At 44.7% G+C, this 20894-nt stretch overlaps 2 protein-coding genes across 2 annotated transcripts in view; both read right to left on the reverse strand.

Moving 5' to 3' along the window:
• The window catches only part of KIF26B (kinesin family member 26B), a 504702-nt gene that overhangs the window by 251650 nt on the left and 232158 nt on the right, over positions 1-20894 (reverse strand). The window lies entirely within an intron of this gene.
• Positions 8500-9171, reverse strand: LOC309800560 (phosphatidylethanolamine-binding protein 1-like). The gene has a single exon (XM_082614733.1). The coding sequence runs from the start codon at positions 9142-9144 to the stop codon at positions 8581-8583; it is 564 nt and encodes a 187-aa protein (XP_082470859.1). The 5' UTR covers positions 9145-9171; the 3' UTR covers positions 8500-8580.

Consider the following 20894-nt stretch of genomic DNA (forward strand, 5'->3'; position numbering starts at 1 on the left):
TAAAGAATAAGTACACTTAAAAAATTGTAATTCCATTATCATCATAAAACATTTTCATTCATTACCTGTTTCAGTGTTCACCCATGCCCCTTTGATGGTTCTCTCCACGCTGGGGCTGCCAGGAAGACTAGGCTTACATAATAAGAGAAGCATGGTTCCACGGCAGTCCCTGATTACCACGCTTGGATTTCACCCTGCCCTCAAACAGCCCAAAGAGGAGGAAGATTCGTTCGTGTCTCTGCTCAGTCACAGCTTTAAAACCATAATGTACTTGGGGTCTAGAGTCCTCGATGCTGATGTCTGTGACAGATACAAAGAGAGCTAAGGACAGAACCAGATTCTGCTATAAACTACATCAGGATTTGGTGTTCCTGTTCAGCTGGAACACATGTGGGGAACCCCCATACCCCCAAACAAAGAGTTGACATTTCTTTTAAATGGAAGAAATCTGTTTTCATTTAAAATATTATTGCTATGGCTTCACATACTATATAATTTTTTTTTCACATGCAGCTATTGGTTTTGAAGAGAGACACACATGGGTCTGGAATCTGCAGCACTTCAAGTCACAGCATGGTTTCAGATGGGGAGGCTCTCTGTCTTGGGCACCCCTGACTTTTTATTTTCCCTTTCCATTTTCCCACCTCGTAAGAGAACACGGAAGTTTACTTAGGAACAACTTCCCTTCACTCCCAAGAGGTCTGCCTTGTCCACATGAATTATATCAACCAACATGAAATAACCCAACATTCTGTTCCGTGCTGACTTGGGTTGAAAGTGGCTCACTGATCAAAGACATGTGAACTCAGTGATAGAAAAAACACCATTCCCAGAATTCAGGAAAATCGACACTCTTTCTTGTGGAGATAGAGCTGAGGGTGTTGCTTGAAAACACCAGGGGTCCCTGATTCATCTCCCTGCTGTCTTCCTATCTCATCAGTCTCCTCTGCTGCCAGCTGGGTGTGACAAAGGGCAGGTGCAGGTGACAAGGCTGGTGCAGAGCCCAGGGCCCCTCAGCGCTCTTGCAGCATTTTGTGTGCTGCTCTTCAGTGCACTTCTGCTTCTAACAGTCAGCACCTGCTGCTCTTTTCCGAAGGCCCATCCTTGGGCTGCTGGAGCCTGGTCTGCCTGCTTGGGTGGAGCGCTGGCCAGAAGTCTCTGGGATTTCCTGCTCTCCTGCAACTCTAATAAGTGGTCAGGGAGTATTACAGCCCCAGCTCTGCTGCCCAGCTCAGGACAGCTCTGAGGTGTAGTTCCCCAGCAGAACCAGGCTGATGCTGAAAGCCAACCTCTGCCGGAGGGAGGGTGCGAAGATGTACCTTTCTTTGGCTTCCCCTTTCTCTTCTCTTTCCGGCCTCACTCACCCCCTTACAAGTCCCCCGGGGACCACATTCTTCATAAATCACTTGCACAGGGCTCCTTACTTCAGGACCTGCTCCTGGGAAACCTGACCTAAAACAGCAAGTCACTTAGTACTCCCATGGTTTACTGTGAGAATTCTGGAAAGTGTCACCCCTTCTCAGCACACACGTGCCCGAGCACCAGGTAGGAGAGGCAAGTGCAGAGCTATTTCACACGTACCCAGAGCACACACAGCAAGCAACTCCTCTCTTCTTCCACCTTTGCAGCAATGTGGCACAGAGCAAAGGCCACCAGATATGGACATCTCGGACTGTCACCTGCAGCAGTGTGCCCTGGGTACATTTCCTCAAAGATTCCAGGGCTCTGGTTTCCATGATATTCTTTTTTAAGTGGTGATAATCCCTACCTCACAGTTGTGAGGATTACATGTGATAACTTGGAACAGAGCAGATGCTCAGACCGCCCACTGAGTCTGCATCTACATGCTGATGGTGCCCGTTAGATCAGAAGTGACCCAAAACCCATCAAAGGAGCCAGATGCCTCTGCAGTCCGGCTCTTCCCCGGCAGTTGCCTGCCTGTGCCTGTGGATTCTTTGCATTTCCAGGGACAGGAACCAGATGCTATCATAACTGCATGAAAAAAATGGTCCCGCACCAAGAAAAAAGGCCCTTGACGGACGTTACCGAGGCTTTATGAGCCATCAAGTGCAACAGCTGGATAGTTCCAGGGAACGTTTCCACCCAATGACTGTTAAACAGCAGGAGATGTTTTATTATCTTTTCCCCTCTGTTTAATGTGTTGTTCACCTTCTGCCAGGATTGTTAGCCTTGATTATCAATCTCCACATAAAAATATAGGGGTGACCTATTCTTGTTCCTCTCCTGGGGGTCTCCCCATGTGGATCATTACTGTCAGAATCACATGCTGGTTAGCCAGGTGGACTGGAACCCCTGCTCCCAGGAGCCAACAGATAGATGGGGGCAGGACAAGAAGAAAGCCGGAGAATCACCGATGGTCATGAGCATCAGAAAATTATAGGATTACAGCCAACAAGACGCCAGCAACAGAGAAAGACTCTTCTATTCAGCTGTGGCTGAGGTGCAGACATCTTGAAAAAAGTCAATGCGTTTTCTAAACTATACAGTCCCGTTTCTTTTACAAAGGAAACCTGGCGGCTGTCTCCTCTGGGAGCCATCAGGCTTCCTGCATCTTCACTTTCAAATGTGAATCCCCGCGTTTCCCAAGCCCAGTTCATCGTCGGTGAGGAACCGGATAGCAGCACCTCCGTGCTCTGTGCCCTCTTCATTAGGGCGGCAGATACCAGCAGTACTGCTCTCCAGGATCCAAGCAAGCAGATGGCTAGAGTTCACAGTCCTAAAGCAGTACTTTGCAACTCCACACGTAGCCAAGGAGAAAACGCCAGGCCACCCCCTGTCCTCTTTCTGAGTGACTGCACTGATTTGGATTTTTATTCCTTCCTTTTGGGCATGAAACAATCCAGGTGCGGGGGGGAATTGCCTAGCATCTGCTGTGCTGATGTTCATATCCGAAACATCAGATGCCAGAAGTCACTCTACACCAGCCTGACCCTGAGTCTGCGTCCAAAGGAGAGGGTCCCTGACGTGTGCCCAACCTAGACGTGCCGAAGGGGGCTTTGAAATCCTGGCCTGCTTTCAGCCAACTTTATGCATTTATATCAGCTGATTTGTTACTTGATAAAAATGTTCAGGATAATGCAGCCACTTTTTAAAATGCTGTAGAAAAGACCACTTCAGAAACAGATGAGAACAGCCATGATACTGGACCAGAGTCCTGAGGCATTGAGCTGAGAATTCCATCTTCCCCTGCATGAGAAAGGCAGGTTGTTACCCTCTACAGCATCTGAAGGTGGGGATTTGCTCCCTACCCCACAACTCTGGCGAACAGCTTCCCATCAGCCTACCATCTGTGAATGAATCTGGACCTGCAGATTTATAGTCTCTGTCAGTACCGTGTCTTAGGATGTGGAGGACAGCTTGCTTTATTTTTCCCTAATGCTGCTTCTTCTCAATCTTAAGAGCTAACTCAAGATTAAGTGAATAATCTATACACATGTTACATGAGCTACTCAGATTCCCTCCCACATCACGTCTTCCAGACTGAGGAGTTCTTCCAACCGCCTATTCTCAAACGGGAAGTTCCTCCTCCCCCTCGATGGTTTTTGCTTCCCTCTTGTGTTTAAGGTGTACTTATCAAAACTTCATAAGAACTTCTAGGTTCAAACAAATTTCTATTTTGTCCAAGGGTAAGACGATACCTTTCACTTTGTTTCCAATATCCTTTGTGATAATGTCCAACAAATTCTGTCAGTGTTGGTTTCCTGGTCGTAATCTTAGACTGAACCTTCAGGCAACGGAGTCCTTAGGCTTTCTTCCGCAGTGTTAATCAGTTCTCAGAGTCTTCCATCTCATAGAAGAGTTTCAATTATTTTACCTGAACTGTTGCTTCCTGCTCTCATTAGAGCTCCTCGGCTCATTTCATCTTCTGCTCATCCTACCTTGATGATATTTTTATTACCTGGAAGAACTTAGTTCTGTGCACAAAGTTGGAAATTTTCCCATGGTACTTCTTATCTTGAGCCCTTGAAAAGAATGTTAAATAAAGCCAGTTCAACATGCCTTCTTAGGGGTTTCTATTATAAACCCTTTTCCTTCCAGAGAAAATGATCATTTATCCCAACTCTTCATTTACTCTCTAAGGTAATTCTCTCTCCATCTCAAAACATTGTCTCTAATCCCAAGAAAACTCAATTATTTAGCTTTAGTGAGGTATAATTGATATATAATAAACTGTACACATGTACAATTTGGTGAGATTTGTCACATGTATACACCTGGGAAACCATCGCGAGATAACGGACACATCCATTACCCCTAAAAGCGTCCTCCTGCCCATTTGTTATCTGTCCCTCCCCACCCCCATTCCTAGTCAACCACTGATATGCTTTCCGTCATTATAGATTAGCTCGAATTGTCTGTAATCGGATAGAAATGAAATCATACTGTACATTGTCTTCTGTTTTTGGTGGGGGAGTCTGGCTTCTTTCACTCACTATAATTACTTTGAGATTCATCCATGTTCGTACATATATGAATAGTTTGAGTATTCTGAGTAGTATTTCATTATATGAATATGCCACATTTTGTTTATCCATTGGACACTTGGGTTGTTTCCAGTTTTTGGTTATTATGAATAATATTGCTGTGAACTTTCATGGACAAGTCTTTGTGTGAGCATATGCCTTAACTTCTCTTCAGTAAAAATAACTAAGAGTGAAGGACTGAGGGAAGGGTAGTGTAAAATCATTTCTACTGCTTCCAGTATGACATATTTTTAGAAGCTTCCTGAAAATCTAAATAAAGTATAGCCTCTCTTTTTCCTTTATTTATGCCTTTTTCTCAAAAAAAGTAAACATGGTTCTCAAAGAACAAAATTAAGAAGTAAAAGTATATGGGGCCTCACACAACATTGCAAATCAACTATACTTCAATAAAATTAAAACAAAAACAAAAACATATGGGGCCTCGAAGCTGTACCTGTACTTATTTAGGATTTTCTTTCTCCACCAGGGCTACTCAATCTTAACCTCAGTGAAGTGGCATACACAGCTACACGGCCCAAGTAACAAGCCATCCCTTAGGGATAGGAGGAAAAATCTTTTCCCCACTCTTGGAAGTGCTGTGGTGTGCAGGTGCTAAAACATTTAAGAGGCTAATCAAATTCATTCTACCAGTCCTCTTGGGTGTATTATTTGAGTACATGGAGGAATCTATGGCTCAGAACAGAATGGAAAATAAAGAAGACTTTTCTGTGTTTTGTTTCTGATGGTGTTAGACTTGTTTTGAAATTTATGTAAAATAACAAACCAAAACCAAAACCCAAGACAGAAAGGGAGAAAAAGAAGAGAGAGTAATAAAAGAGGAAGGTTAGAGGAAAAAGATAATGGGACCAAATTTTTAGAGTCTATGCTTCAGGTAAATAATTCCCTTACCCGGAAATATTTTTTAAGCAAAGGTCAAAAGACATGGGTGAGTCATTGCCTGGATATCAAAGCTATGTTGGGAAATCCTGCTTGAGCCATCACCCCCATGCCTCTTTTGTGAAGGAGGCAATCACAGAATGAATGGATTGTAATTTTGAAGTTCCAGGTGTATAGGGAAGAGACTTGGTATTTTTTAATTTATGAGCTTCTGTAGCAATGGATGTAAGTTAATTTTTTTTCCTGAATGTGTAAAGAAACACTAGTGATGTCTAAATTTACTGCAGCTTCCCTCCCCCACCACCAACTAAGCAGGATCTAGACTCCATAAATCAATCTTCCTCATGTGCCTAGCTTTAAAGGAAATAAAGAACATGCAAAGTAGTAATCCACCATAGGACTTTGACGCTGTGGTTGGTGATTAGGACCACAGGAGAAGCATAAAGATTAATAATATCTATTTTTATTTTCTCTACCTTTAGCGTGAAAGCTAAAACAAAATGCTCAGCATCTTCAGTGATAAATGATATGGGACTCTCCAACTGATCCAAATGACACAAGGATTAAATTACACCTGTCCACAGGTGGGGACCCTGAGGACCAAAGGATAAAGATGGGAGGTGGGCAGAGGGAGGGAAGGAGGCACACCTGAAGACCAGCAGGCACATCCCTGCAGCCCCAGTGCTAAGAAACCAGAGCCAGGAACAACCTAAGGGTGTCTCAGTAGGGGCCTGGAGAATTGCACAGAATGGAAAATATTTTCAAGTTAGACTGAGTACTGATTCTAGGTGTGATGGTCCACTTGGCCAGGCTATGGCACCCAGTTAGTTTGGTCAAACACCAGCCTAGATGCTGCTATCAAGGTATTTTTTAGATGTGATTCACATTTAAGTCAAGACTCTGAAGTAGATTCCCCTCCATTATGTTAAAGGAAAACACTCATCTCAGGTGCCTGGTGGGGCAAAGTACTCAGTTCCAAGTGACCAGAAAGAAGGCCCCACCCTCAAGGCGCAGTGCTGTGCAGGCAGCACTTATTCTTTCTCTCCTGCCCTGAGCACAGGCTGTCATTCTGTACTGGAGATACTACTTCCACAGTGGAATTCAGTGAGCTGCGACACAGGTGGACTCCCTGAGGAGGGACAGGAGAAGGCTGGCAGGAACTCTCCACGGCAGACTCCCAAAGCTCCTGAGACACACTCATCAAATATGTACTGAGCCCCAGCCCCATTCTAAGAGTTGAGGTTGCAACGATGGAACAAGATGGACAAGTGCCTCTTTCTATGGATCTCACATTCTAGAAGGGGAGACAGGAAATGAATGGATAAGACAATTTCTGATAATACTACACGCTGCAAAGTCACCATTACCTTGCAAGCAACTAGAAGACGTGGAGAGAGTGATACTGGGAGTTCTCCTGTACTGCTCTGTCCTGGACTTCCATGCTGTTTATAACTCTCCAGTAATGGGACTGGCTGCCCCTCTGGACGGGGAGCTCCCTGGTGGCAGTGGCAGCCCTTTTGTCATCCTCGGCGTCTAATATAATGCCTGGCATACAGTATGGGCTTACCAAATGCCTGGTGAATGAATGAAGGAATGGATACATGAATGGGTAAGTGAATGAGGATATATTGCCAATAGCTTATGCTGGGTTTCCCTAGAAGCATCCCTGCATAAGGATGAGAGTGCTAATAGCTTTAATTGCAGGCTGATTCCAGGAAGCAGTGTAGGGAAGTGGGAAAGCAAGACAGGGAGGGAAGGAAATGACCAGAGGATGCATTACCAAGCAGATTGCTGACGTAGGCAACTGGGGCTCAGTCCTACTTAGGAAGTCAGGGAGACAGGGTAGACCTTGTCTCAGTGTTATACCAACCCAGGAGGAAGGGAGCTGGGATATTTATCCATCAATTCCTGTCAGACTTATTTGGGAGCAGCTCTCAACAGGACTACCTGCCTGGCAATCTGGCCTGTCCCACGCTTGAATACAGTGGGCTCTGGCAGCCAGAAAAAACCCTCGGGCAGTCACAAGTCCTGGACCTTGGGAGCTGCAAGGTTTTGTTTAGAGAATGATAAGCAGAAGGGCATGGGGGCGTGGGGGCCAACGGTACCTGCTATAGCCAGCTACACGCATCTGGTGAATTCCATGGGGACCTGAAGCCAGTGGTGTGCAGCCAGGGTGCTACAGAGGCAGCAGCAGAAGGGAGGTTTTGCCGCCATCCTGACAGGCCTGGTCAGACGTGACGACACGCGGCTTGGTAATCCTTGGCTCTCCCTCTCTACATCTCTCAGTTTTTTGTTTGTGTGTTTTAAAAGAGAATGAACCACACATAAAGTCTAGACAATTTTTAAAAATTAATTAATTTATTTTTGGCTGCGTTGGGTCTTCATTGCTGCACGTGGGCTTTCTTTAGTTGCGGTGAGTAGGGGGTTACTCTTTTTTTTTTCCCAACTACGCAATGTTTTTATTTTTATTCAACTATAAGCAAACAGCAGAATTAACACAACATTCAGCAACTCCAGACTGGCTTTTCTTACACCGAAGAGTGATCAATTTAATAGGCACAGACTTTCAGATTGCTGATGACCTCTCACTCAGCCCTGCAGCTCATCTAGATGGCCAAGCTTTAACAGCAACTCTCTCCCTATTGCTCTTTTCAGTATTGCTCTTTAAAGGAGCCAGAGCAGGACACTGACACCCAATAACCAGCCTGAGATGTATCACATGGGGGGCTAGCAGACGTGCCGGCCCCTGGTTGTCTTAGTGAGAGACAGGGCCGTGAAAACACATGCCAGAAGATGCCGTCACAGACAATCCTGGGCTCGGGCTCACAAAGGCAGAGGCAATCAACCTTTTCTTTTTTTCAACCTCCCTTAAAGATTCTTTGATACTCTGTTCTAATACTGCAGACCTGGTCTTTTTACCAGAATTTTTTTCTTCTTTAACGTCTGGATTGTTATTCTTATATTAACATTTTGACGACCCCATCCTAGTACCAAAATATCCCCCACCAAAACGGAGTTTAAATTTGATCAAAACGTAAACCCCCTAGAATTAAAGAGGACAGGCAGAAGGAAAAGTCACCCTAAACCTAAATCTGACCGCTCAGGGCTCAGACAGGGGGAAGGGGAGAAATCTACATGCATCACTAAACTGAAACACTGCTTGGGAACTCTGGGACCGTGTCCACCTCCTGGCTTTCCTCTACTTCCCAGACAGCTGCTCATACAGTTGGGGCACATAGTCATCCCATTCGGCCTGGTAACACGCGCCGGCCACCAGAGCCCTGAGCTCGTACTTTTTGTGGAAATTCGCCGCCTTGAATTTGCCACGCTCCTCTGCAGATCGGTTGCTGAGAATGGGCTCATCACACTTCAGTGGCCTGTCCTGCTCGTAAACCAGCCAGGCGTAGCGGTGAAGGCCTGTGCCCTTGGGAGGCCCAGAGCCCACATAGTCGGAGAGCACCGTGCCACTGCTGATGGCGTTGCCCTTCATGTTGACCACCAGGAAATGGTGCCATTCCCTGTATTTGGGGTCCTTCCTGCTGGGAGCATCCGGGTCTGTCAAGACCAAGGTATATAATTTACCTGGATCAAGGCCATCCCATGCAGTTCTGGTGGGCCGGTTCTTCACCTGAGTGGGTGTCAGCACTTTGCCCAGCTCGTCAAGCTCCGCCCCACCATATTTGACTTGCAGCAGGTGCTGTGGCCTCTCGTCCACTTCCTGCAGGCTCAAAGGCCCGGACCACTTGCTGAGGTCCACCGGCATCGCGAAGCCGAGAGGGGCGGACAGCGGGGAAAGCTGCGGGAGGACTCACGCAGGGTAGCAGCCCAGACTCCCAGAGGTCTGCAAGCTGTACTGAGGCAACTCAGGCCCCACGGCCGGGGAGCGCATGCGCGCGGGGGTTACTCTTCGTTGCGGTGCGCGGGCTCTAGGCGCGCTGGCTTCGGTAATTGTGGCTCACGGGCTTAGTTGCTCTGCGGCATGGGGGATCTTACCGGACCAGGGCTCGAACCCGTGTCCCCTGCACTGGCAGGCGGATTCCCAACCACTGCGCCACCAGGGAAGTTCACCTCTCTCAGTTTTAACCTGATGCTTGGAACTCCTCAAGCGTGGAAACAAGGTCTTATTTTGATTTTTAAACACTTGTGGGTGGTCAGAGCTTATATAGTGATGTAAGACTGTTTAGCTTTTTTTTTAATCACTAGAAAGTACTCCTAAAATTCTGTTCAGGGGTATTCTGCTTTCCCCCCAAGTGCCACCTTGCCACTTTAGACAGGTATAATAATAGATGAAGATTTATTTCAGAAAAATGAATCACAATTATTTTTTGAAGCACCTAAAAGACTGGAAATAAATTTTGAGTGATGGTTTATATTTTCTCATTTTTTTTTATTTCAAGTGGCTTGCCTGGTGCTGATTACTTTACAGACTCCGAGAGACTTCTCTTTCTTTGTCACTGCCAAGGCCCTTTCTTTCCTTTGCTAGAGTTTAAAAGGACAAACTATGGACTCTTAAGGCTTTGGTTTTGAGGATGCCAAGAAAATGACACAGTCTATTATGGTGTAGGCTCGTGAAATTATATTTCCCGAATTCCAGGGTACTTCATGAACAACAAGCACACCAAGTACCAGGAAAGGCATCTAATTACAGTGTAATGCTAAAATCATTCTTGCACCAGCTAAATAAAAAGATGATTATTAGAAATAGTGTCCTGCTGAATCTGTGTGGAAATGAATCATGAAAAATATTCCATTTAGTTTTTATCTATCAGAATTATTTTTATCATTAATACTAGTACTTGGAATGATAACTCTGAGGCTACATAATCCCACAGTTTCTTTTAAGTAGTTCATTCTTATGAGAAGCAGGACAGACCTAAGTTTTCAAGCATGGTTGATTCATTATTTCAACATTCATGTACTGAGCTCCTACTCTGTACCAGGCAGTGCTAAATGCAATAAAGGGATTAGACACAGTTCCTGTTCTCTTGAAATCGACACCTTAGTAATCAGACAGAAGGAAAAGAAAAAGTCATTATGTCCACTTCAGAGGCAAGAAAATAAAAATCCCGCCTTCAGGGACATCTCTCAGTTATGAAAAGCAGACACTTCAGTGAGATCTCTTTATGCTTCAGTTCTACCTATTTCCCACCAAATTATTATAACAGTACTCCCTAAATTCCGCCTTCCTATACCCTCAATGAGGAGTCAGTTTCTTAGTCAATACACAATGCCACAGACACGATTTGTGTTTTCATCTAGGATAGGATCCCTCAGCACACGGAGCCTCTACCCAATACCACATAAGATAATACATCTTTAGTTTCTGTAATGTCTTCCACATGATTTTATCCCCAAATGCTTTACATACTTCACTAAGACAGCTATAGAATTAAAATAATAACTCAAAGCAGAGGACAGAAAGCAAAGAGGTTTATTCAAGGGAGGAAAAGACAGCTTTTCAATGAGACAGGAGAAAAGATGGAGAGCCCTGCTTCATTGTGCTAGACCTACAACTCATAAGTCTTTCCTGTGCTTTAACTCTTTCTTTGGTTTCCTGTCCCAGGCAGCACCTCTTGTCCCGTCTCTACAAATCCTCCTCTTGAAAAGACAACCAGGTACTTATATTTTAATATGAATCTCAATTTCCCAACAACACCTTTTTCCATGCTTTGTGACAATGTTATCTCCCTCAAACATCCTAGATTTATAAGAATAATTTAATTCCTAAGCAGGTAGTTTGAATTTAGTGGGAAAAAAATGTAAGCTTCTCAAAAGAAATTCAGTGTAAGATAACCTGGAGACTTAGGTGCCCATCTCCCTTTGAGTCTGAGATTCATTCATTCAACAGATATTCATAAGACAACAGGTAATATGTGGGAAGAGGGGTGCAGAGCCGGAATAGCTGTAATATTAAGTAGGGAGGTCAGGGAAGGCCTTGCCATTAAGTGGCATTTGAGCAAAGATCTGAAGGAAGGAAGGGTCGAGCCAAGCAGATACCTGGAGAAAGAGCAGAGGAAACAGAAAGAGCAAAGTCTGTGAGGAAGGAGTGGTCTTGGCACTTTCGGAGGAAAAGCAAGGTCAGTGTGCCTGGGTCAGAGCAAGCAAGAGGGAGAGTGATAGAGGAGCGTGGAGGGCAGATTGTAGAGAGACCCTGGCAAGCCACTGAAAAACCTTTAACTTTTACTCTGAGTGAGACAGGAAGCAATATTTTAGTAACTAACAAAGTTAGAGGACTAGAGTAGTTGGTCAAAATGTTTCTCCCTTATGTCTTCAGTGGTGTGCTCTGCATTCCTTCTCTACTATGGTCTCACTGATCATCCTTGTGTTGGGACTTTATGAATGCCCACCCATCACAACCCATTTTGAGTTTGGAGGCAGGAGAGTGTAGTAGTGATCTCAGAGAGGCAGCACTGAGAGCAGTGACTTGAAGTGAGATCTTAGTTCCCTGCCCAGGAATTGGACTTGGGAAGCCTGGGTGAAAATGAGGAGTCCTAGCCGCTAGTCCACCAGTGGGTAGAGGCTAGAAGCAAAATCCCCCTGGCCCTTGCCCCCATTGAAAAATGCATTTCTCAAGGATGCAAAAACTGTAAAAACAGGTACAAAGTTTATTATTAGAGACAGCACAAGTGGGAGAGCACACAGAGAAACAGTCTGTTTACTTAAGACAGAAGCAAGGCAGAGATGCACGCACACCTGGAGAGCAAGGGTGTGGGCGTCCTCCCTAACCAGGAGGCAGTAAAGAGGCAGTGAAGTCATCCATATAGGGCAGTTCTTCCGGGTCTTTGTTTACCCTTGGCCAATTATCTGGTTTCTTTTTCCACAGCTGATCTGCCTTAGTACCCTCTCCAACATGCATGTGCAGCTTTTTTCCAAGATGGATTCCAGGGCAGAGGCCTAGAGGACGGCCTTGGCATCACCTATTCTGGGGAGGTGCCCCCTCCTTTCTGACCCCCAAGGAGGCTTTCTGCACATGTGCAATGTCTCTCTTGCCCCACGGTTGGGGAATATATGACCTCCTGATCCTTTATGCAAACAAGGCTTAGTCCCTCTCTGGTCCTGCCAGGACTGTTATCTTAAAGTGTCCTCAGGAGACAAAGCTTGGCTATTTACCCTGTTGCTGTTGTTATTTCTAGTTCCAAGTGCAAACAGGAGGCTGACTGTAAATGCCTAACCTGGAGCCCACCTATCTCCTGCCTCAGTAGCTAAGAGCATTTTTTCATCCATTCAACAAACATTTCCTAGGTACTCTTTTAGGCACTAGGGGTTCAGCCAAGAATAAAGAGACAAATATCTCTCCCCTTACGGAGCTTACATTCTGGCTCATGAGCTCTGGAATCAGATAGCCTGGCTCAAGCACCTACTCATCTCCTTCTAGCGGTCTGACCATGATCGAGTTACCTCACCAATCTGTGCTTCAGTTTCCACATCTAAACAATGGGATGACAAGAGGGCCAAACTCATGGGGGCTTCTGAAGTTTAAACTCGTGTAAAGAACTCAGAGTAGTGTGTGGCCTATAGGAAACCCTCAATAAATGTAGGCTATTATGTTTAAATGAGTAAGTACTGAAGAAAGGAACAAGTTACAGAGGTATTGCAACAGGGTAGGGACAGAAGTGCAGTCAAGGAAACATTTTATCAAACATATAGTAGATAAAGTTGTAGCCTTTCTCCATCCATCTTCTCATTCAGGACACAGGTCATTCCATTGTTCTTTTTTTTTTTTTTTTTTTTTTTGCGTTACATGGGCCTCTCACTGTTGTGGCCTCTCCCGTTGTGGAACACAGGCTCCGGACGCGCAGGCTCAGCGGCCATGGCTCACGGGCCCAGCCACTCCACGGCATGCGGGATCTTCATGGACTGGGGCACGAACCCGTGTCCCCTGCATCGGCAGGCGGACTCTCAACCACTGCGCCACCAGGGAAGCCCTATTGTTCTTTTTGAATCGACTCCGTGCCACCATATCTTCCTTCTTCAGCCCCCAATTCAAATCATGAAGGTATTAACAAAGAGAGTGAATATTTCCCTCTTTTACTTCTATTTTATTTACTGTTTTGATTCATTTTCACTGTCAGTGTCATGGCAGACTTCCAGCTCCCACACTGCAGTCACCACCAAGCCATATGGTCATAGAATTCTTAATGGCTCCTCCTTTTCTTCCTTTTGTTTTCTTTCTTACTGTTTGAGAGTTTTTTCTAGGGCTATAAAACTACAAAAAGAAGCCCTTCAAAAGATTTAGAAGTGTGTAGTCAGCTAACTGGAGCTCCACAGGAGAGGGCAGGGTTTCTCTCTCTGCTGGTCACTGATGTTTTCAATCACCAGTGACACCTGGTTCTTTCCAGGTAAGGCTTTAAGAGCCAGCTGTGATCTTCGGCCCCCCGTGATGGCAGTTTTGCTCTCCGAGGCGTGATGCCTGATCTTTACAATTGCCATGGAGGTCCTAGGTAGTCATTAGGCCGGATTACAAAGTGGCATGTAAACACACTGTAAAGGTACGCACAACACAAGTCACCCACTCTAAAGGGAATGTTGAGAATTCATTGGATTTCCCACTGAGGGTAGAATTCCATCCTTTTCATAGCAAATGCCATCTTAACGTCACCTCTAGGATTTAGATGATGTTTACAAAGAACTATCACATTTTCATTTAATCCTCACTATAATCCTATGAAGTAGATATGATAATCTCTGTTTAACAGGAGAAACTGAGGCTTAGCGAGATTTAAGTTACTTGCCTAAAGTCAGAATGTCAGTGGCCGGCTGTGGATGCAACCACAAGCCACTCCATCTTTCTCTTTGCTTTATCCAATACTCTTCTTCCCCTCCCCTCACCCCTGCATCAGTAAGAAGGACATTAAAATTGTTCAGTAAGAACCAGAATGCCTAACCCTGAGAATATTTGACAAGAATCACAGGGATCCTTCAGGCTCAGTGGAATTGCTTTGCCTTCAAACACCCACACCAAGGCATGAACTGGATTTTCAGCTGAGGCAAAGCTGTACAAATGAGTCCCAGATGTTGTGAGCTGATTGCCAGCACCCTAAATGACCATCCGTCAAACAAAGGACTTAAGTTGGAAAATACGCTATCTTACACATTTCCTGCAGCGGGAGATGGGAATGGGGCAGCAAACACTGACCATTTTCTTTAGCAGAGATCACCAATTCAGAATGGCGTGGGCCAAGCCATGAGTGCCACTTCTATTATGGTCTGCACACCCCAAAACAGGGGTTTTGGGGTTGCCGGGGTAGGGTACTGACTGTTAGGGTCATATATTTAAAGTGTTTTAGGATCTTTTTTGAACACAAAGGATCATAGTGTAGACACTGAATTATGGCCACTTTTTCTTCAGTGCTTTCTCTGTCTTTCATAAGCAATCAAGGGTTTACTTCTTCATGCAGCAAACACCTGAAACTATTTCCTGGGGCCCCTGAAATCTGACAGCACTAAATATTCACTGCATCAATATACATGAGCAAGAGTCCCTTCTTCTCTGAGAAGTCCATGGAGTCTTTTCTAAGAAAAGTAAAGCTATGACTTGCCAGGAATAAGTAAACAAGAAATTCAGAGGGTAAGGATTTGGTTTCCACTTCAGGCCTTCAAAGATCGCCGCCCTGACACTGTTTAGCCCTCAGGGAAGGGGCAGGAGCAGCTGGTGAGACACGAGCCCAGACAGTGCCTTTGGGCAGTTGAGAAAAAGACGTCCCTTTGGATGGATGGAGCCCAGTGGGAGGTGTCTCAGCTCAAACAGTAGAGTTTTGGCCAAACAGCAAATGGCACAATTATGCATGTCGGCCCTGACCACAGGTGTTCCCTACAAGGTTCAAGGGCAGCCCCACTTCCATGGGAGCCATGGAAGAGGCAGACAGGGAGGTGGTGTGGGGAAGGTGGAGAGTAATGGGAGAAAAGGGGAAAGGGATAGACACTAAGTCAGAATGAGACCCTAGAAGGAGTAAGGAGACAAAGGTGCATACTTGGATGCAAACAAAACAGGAAAAATACAATAATCGTATAAGAGAAATTCCACAATATGAGCTCCTCAAAGCTCCTAGTGTTTTTTGTTTTGTTTTGTAGAGATATCATTCTATTGCAACAGACATGGCACTGGAAATTAGCTTCCCATCTGTAAAACTGGAGGCAGAAAGTCTGCCCTATCCCTCCACAGAGAATCTGCAAATTAAGAGTTGGATCTGTGCACCCAGCTCCACGTTTCTCCCCCTAGATCACCTGAGACCAACTGTGGTGTGTTTAGGAGAGTTCTTCTCTGGTAATAATTGCTGGTGTACTTATAATGGGAAGATGTGAGCATCCCTAAGGGAACTGTACCTGATGGAAGAACAAAAGAAACATGAGCAGTTTCACACTTCATCCTTCTTTGACTTAATAGGCTCCTCTCAAATAACCAACTACTACCGTTATGTGTCAGCATGCCCAGGGACTAAAGAAAGCCTTTGCTGTACAAGATTATATACGAAAAGCATCTGCTGTGACCAGCGAAAGGCACTATTTGAGCTGGCTGTCAGTGAGAGTGCGGAAATGGCTTTTAAGGAGGACCTTCTCTGTAGCAGTGGGAGCTGTGTGTACAGCAGCACGTGGACCCAGAGCACTCAGGAGCAGGTCCCACAAGAAGGCTGATGAACGGAGGGACCCGTCTGAGGGCAGGGCCTCGGAGCCGGGAGTTGGCCTTCTCAGCGCAGCTTAGCCCCTCATTCTGGACCCGAGCTGGTCTTGCTTTAATGTCACAGCAACCTCTGGCCTCAGAGGGATGCCGGTTAAATCAGTCATAAGAGTCAACAGCATAACAGGGGCTTGGAGATGGCCGTCAGGTGATACAAGCAACGGTCTTATAACAAAGATGGAAGAAATTGCACAAGAGGTGGAGATATAATAACATCCCTAAGAAAAAAATGAGTTTAGGCAAAAGGCATAAAGTTAGCAGAAGGAAATGAGGGACAGCTTGCCAAGCGAGAGAGAGAGAGAAAACAGAGCAAGTGGACCGCACAAAATCAATCTGAGGGCAACCCAAGATTGAGGTGAACATCAAAATTTACGCAGAAAATTCCAAACCCAAGAGTTATGTATTTTTAATCAACAACAGAAAATTGTGTAAAGGTCAGAATCTTCATGAAGAGAGTCAGTAAATAAAAAATAACCCTGTTACTGGAAAAAAAAGAACAGAGGAAAAAGAGAGGGAGAAGTTCTAACTAATGTGATGGATCCAACAATGAGCAAATGGACAGACAGTAAGGATTTGAAGGCACTGAGTAATCTGAAGTAATCAAAACCTATGAAAACAGATTTAAAGGCATTTATTTACATTAAGAAAATAGAGAAATGAGAAAATAATAATGAAAAATGACCTTTATATAATTTTACTTGAAAATTTCATTTGAATTTGGTAAAAAGTTATGGTCTTACAAAGGTTGTGAACTAAATGTAAAAGCTGTAAATAAATAATATTACAGGGCTTCCCTGGTGGCGCAGTGGTTAAGAGTCCACCTGCCGATGCAGGGGACACGGGTTCGTGCCCCAGTCCAGGAAGATCCCACATGCCGCGAAGCGGGTGGGCCCGTGAGCCATGGCCGCTGAGCCTGCGTGTCTGGAGCCTGTGCTCCGCAACGGGAGAGGCCACAGCAGTGAGAGGCCCGCGGACCACAAAAAAAAAAATATATATATAAATATATATATATATATATATATAATAATATTACAATGAGAAGTGGCGTCTGAAGACAGAACTGAAAACCCATGTGTTCACCAGCTCCACAGAGATGGCAGTGCCAGTTCTGCCACACTTGAACTTGCCTTTGCAAAGCTCACGCGATAGCTGGCAATTTTCACTATTTTTCCCATACTTGCTCTGAATGTAGATTAAAATCCTCCAGAAACTCATTTTCTCCATGAATTAAAACAACAACAATACGATTATCTGTAAGGTTATTTGGGAAAGAACATCAATGCAAAGATAGGAGATCATCTGAAAGATTCATTTTACTTACCAGAGCTCCAGGCAATTCTATGCGTAACCCAGAATTTGTTCACAGCTCTTCAAATTAAAATGAGGATTCTACCACCTCAACCTACAAATCTGAGGATTCACCCAAGAGTTTTTATAGGGTTTCATGCACTTCATACTTTAAAGCACAAAGTACATCATTAAGTAAATCTCAACTATAGTCATCATATTGTACATATATCCCTGGTACTTATTTATCTTATAACTGGAAGTTTGTACCTTTTGACGACCTTCATCCAGTTCTCAAGTTAACACTGCTGTATGGTATGTTTGAAAGCTGTTAAGAGCGTAGATCCTAAGACTTCTCATCACAAGGGAAAAAAAGTTTTTTTCTTTTTTTTTTTTTTTTTTGGTATCTGTTTCCGTATGAGATGATGGATGTTGGGTAAACCTATTGTGGTAATCATTTCACAATATACGTAAATCAGATCATTATGCTGTATGCCTTAAACTTATACAGTAATATATATAAGTTATATCTCAATAAAACTGAAAAAACAAGATCATGAGAGTTTTTTTAAAAAGTAAATCTTTATTCAAAGTGAATAGTCAACAAACGGGAAATCTAATGACACCTGACTTCACCACTTAATATTAACATGGGAATCACGCAAAGGAGATTCCCTCATTTGAAAAGTTCAAAGCATGAAAATTAACCAACTTGATGATCAGTTATGCCTATCTCTTTTTTTGGTTAAGATTACTATTAATATTTTTAGTATTACTGTTACTATTTCACTGTTACTACTTTTTTCCAAAGGGGGAAATAAAGTGTTTTTCCAAAAGCAGAGTACTGAAATTCTGAAGCAAAGGCAGTCCACCAAAATGCTGATATTTAAAGAAATAAAGAGGGAGGGACTTCGCTGGTGGTCCAGTGGTTAAGACTCCACACTCCCGATGCAGGGTGCCTGGGTTCGATCCCTGGTCAGGGAACTAGAACCCACATGCCCCAACTAAGACCCAGCACAGCCAAATTAATTAATTAATTAATTAAAGAAATTCTGGCGAAAGATATGTAGAAGGAAAGCAATTTGGGCTTCAACATTTTCTAAAGCAGCACTTCTCAAACTATCTGTGGTGAAGGAATCACTTTTTTCTTTTATTTCTAATTACATTCAAACAATAAGACCTACTTTTTAATTTTTAGATTCAATAGGCATAAACTTACTCTGTCAACTTGCTACAGAAGTTTCTAAATGCTTCCTCTGAATTTCCACACTTATCACAGACCAGTGTGTACTGTCCACAAACCACACTGGGGGTAGCCCTGGTCCAGAGTATCACTGCTTATTCAGAACTGGAATTTTTACTTTATAGCTGTTGAATCTGAAATGCAACAAGATCCACCCAGTCCTCTACCCATAGCTCTGAAAAGTAAACACTTTAAAAGAAAGGCCTGTATCACAGAGAAAAGTGGACACCTGCAGCCCTCAACAACTCAGGGTTTTGTCGCTGTTCTGCTTATCTTCTCAAACTGATTGCAGGGCCCACTTACTTCATGGGTTTTATCAGCGACGACCATCAGTTCATGATTATGATGGGAAAAGCCTGCTTAGCACAGAGAACAGCAACAAGGCTCACAGGTGAGAGGAAATGAGGATGGACTCCCCACCCTGCCACTTCCCAGCTGTGTAGCCTTGGGCTGGTGACTTGACTCAGGACACCTCTTTCTCTATCCATCAAACAGGGGAAATGGCAGGATCTACGTCCCAGGGTTACTCTGAGGATTAAGGGAGATTCTGCATATGAAGAGCTTAGTGCAGTGAGTGATACACACAGTGTTCAGTAGATGTCAGCCACGTTGGCCACAAATTTGGCAAATGGTGCTGCTCCTATCTGCAATGAAATGACGCCCAGCACAGCTCTTGAGGGCTGGCCAGCCTGTCCTCACTTGGAGCTATGTGGAGTCCAGAGCCCTACAGACTCACGGATGTGTTCCAATCACACAGTCAAGCAGAACGTGTTGAAAAGTGGTGAACACAGATCTGAGGGGCTGACCCTGCCCCCAAGTCCCTATGTGGAACGACTCTCCTATCCTTCCATGAAAACCATAACCACTAATGTGTTTCCAATTTTGGCCCCAGCAACAGACCCAGATTCCACCCTTCTTAAAAGCCACGCCTACCATCACCTCACACAGCTTTGCTTGAGCTGAAACAGAAAGCTCCTCTGACACGACCTCAGTTTACTGCCTGACAATGTAAGGGGGCTGCTTTGGACTTCTCAGGGGGCGCTTTGGGGACCCACAGAGGTGAGGGACAACCCTGGTTCTCTCTTGACAGTGCGGACCTTGAGCAGGTCACCCGACTTTGCTCTCAGTCCCCGTCCATGACAGGGAGGTTGTCAGTATGCTGCCACCCTCTATGGGAGGCGTGACAGCCCGAACACTATGGACGAGAGCAGCAGGGCAAACCGCGTAATGAGTGTGTGTGGGGGTGAATATATATACATTCAGTCTCTAATACACATATATAATTCTTTAATATATGGGGTTTTTTTCAAATTTTTCAGAACTTTATTTTTTTGACTTTTTTTTAACACCTTTATTGGAGTATAATTGCTTTGCAATGGTGTGTTAGTTTCTGCCGTATAACAAAGTGAATCAGCTATACGTATACATATATCCCCATATCCCCTCCCTCTTGCGTCTCCCTCCCACCCTCCCTATCCCACCCCTCTAGGCGGTCACAAAGCACCGAGCTGATCTCCCTGTGCTATGCAGCTGCTTCCCACTAGCTAGTTATTTTACATTTGGTAGTGTATATATGTCCATGCCACTCTCTCACTTCGTCCCAGCTTACATTTCCCCGTCCCTGTGTCCATATATATATATATGTTTTTAAAGAATTATTCTTTTTCTCATGGTACTTTCCCCCTCACTCTACACTGTAAACGCTCTAAACACAAACCATGTAGTTTTGTCTTTTTTTGCGGTACGCAGGCCTCTCACTGTTGTGGCCTCTCCCGTTGCGGAGCACAGGCTCTGGACGCGCAGGCTCAGCAGCCATGGCTCATGGGCCTAGCCGCTCCGCGGCATGTGGGATCTTCCCGGACCGGGGCATGAACCCGTGTCCCCTGCATCGGCAGGTGGACTCTCAACCACTGCGTCACCAGGGAAGCCCCAAACCATGTACTTTTAATGCTTTAACCCACTAAGCTCCAGGTGCTGTCAGCATTCACCACAAAGCAATGACAAGGATTTAGGTAGCCCTCTAAATCCTTTCTAGCTCTTTGAAAGGTCATACCACAAGCCCTTGCAATTCTGAATTCAAGGGTTCATTGTTTATCACTAACATCATCCGCAGGGCCTCGCCCAACCGACATCATTGGCCCATTCAGGTGGGTCCACCCTGGTGTTTCCGTTCTACCCCTTGGTGTACAAGCAAAACTCTCAGAAAGACTGTCTTTGCCAGTCATTCGCCATTCTTTTCCCTGATGTTTGTTCACTTGTTTGTAAATCCTCCTCTGACCCACGTGAAAGCTGGCCTCCATACACCATT

The sequence above is a fragment of the Mesoplodon mirus genome (assembly GCF_964341445.2).
Source record: "Mesoplodon mirus genome assembly, chromosome: 3".
In the NCBI taxonomy this organism is placed as follows: domain Eukaryota; kingdom Metazoa; phylum Chordata; class Mammalia; order Artiodactyla; family Ziphiidae; genus Mesoplodon; species Mesoplodon mirus.

What these genes read in the sequence shown, in the direction of transcription:
- LOC309800560 (XM_082614733.1), bottom strand. Translation starts at nt 9,144, where the DNA reads ATGCCGGTGGACCTCAGCAAGTGGTCCGGGCCTTTGAGCCTGCAGGAA.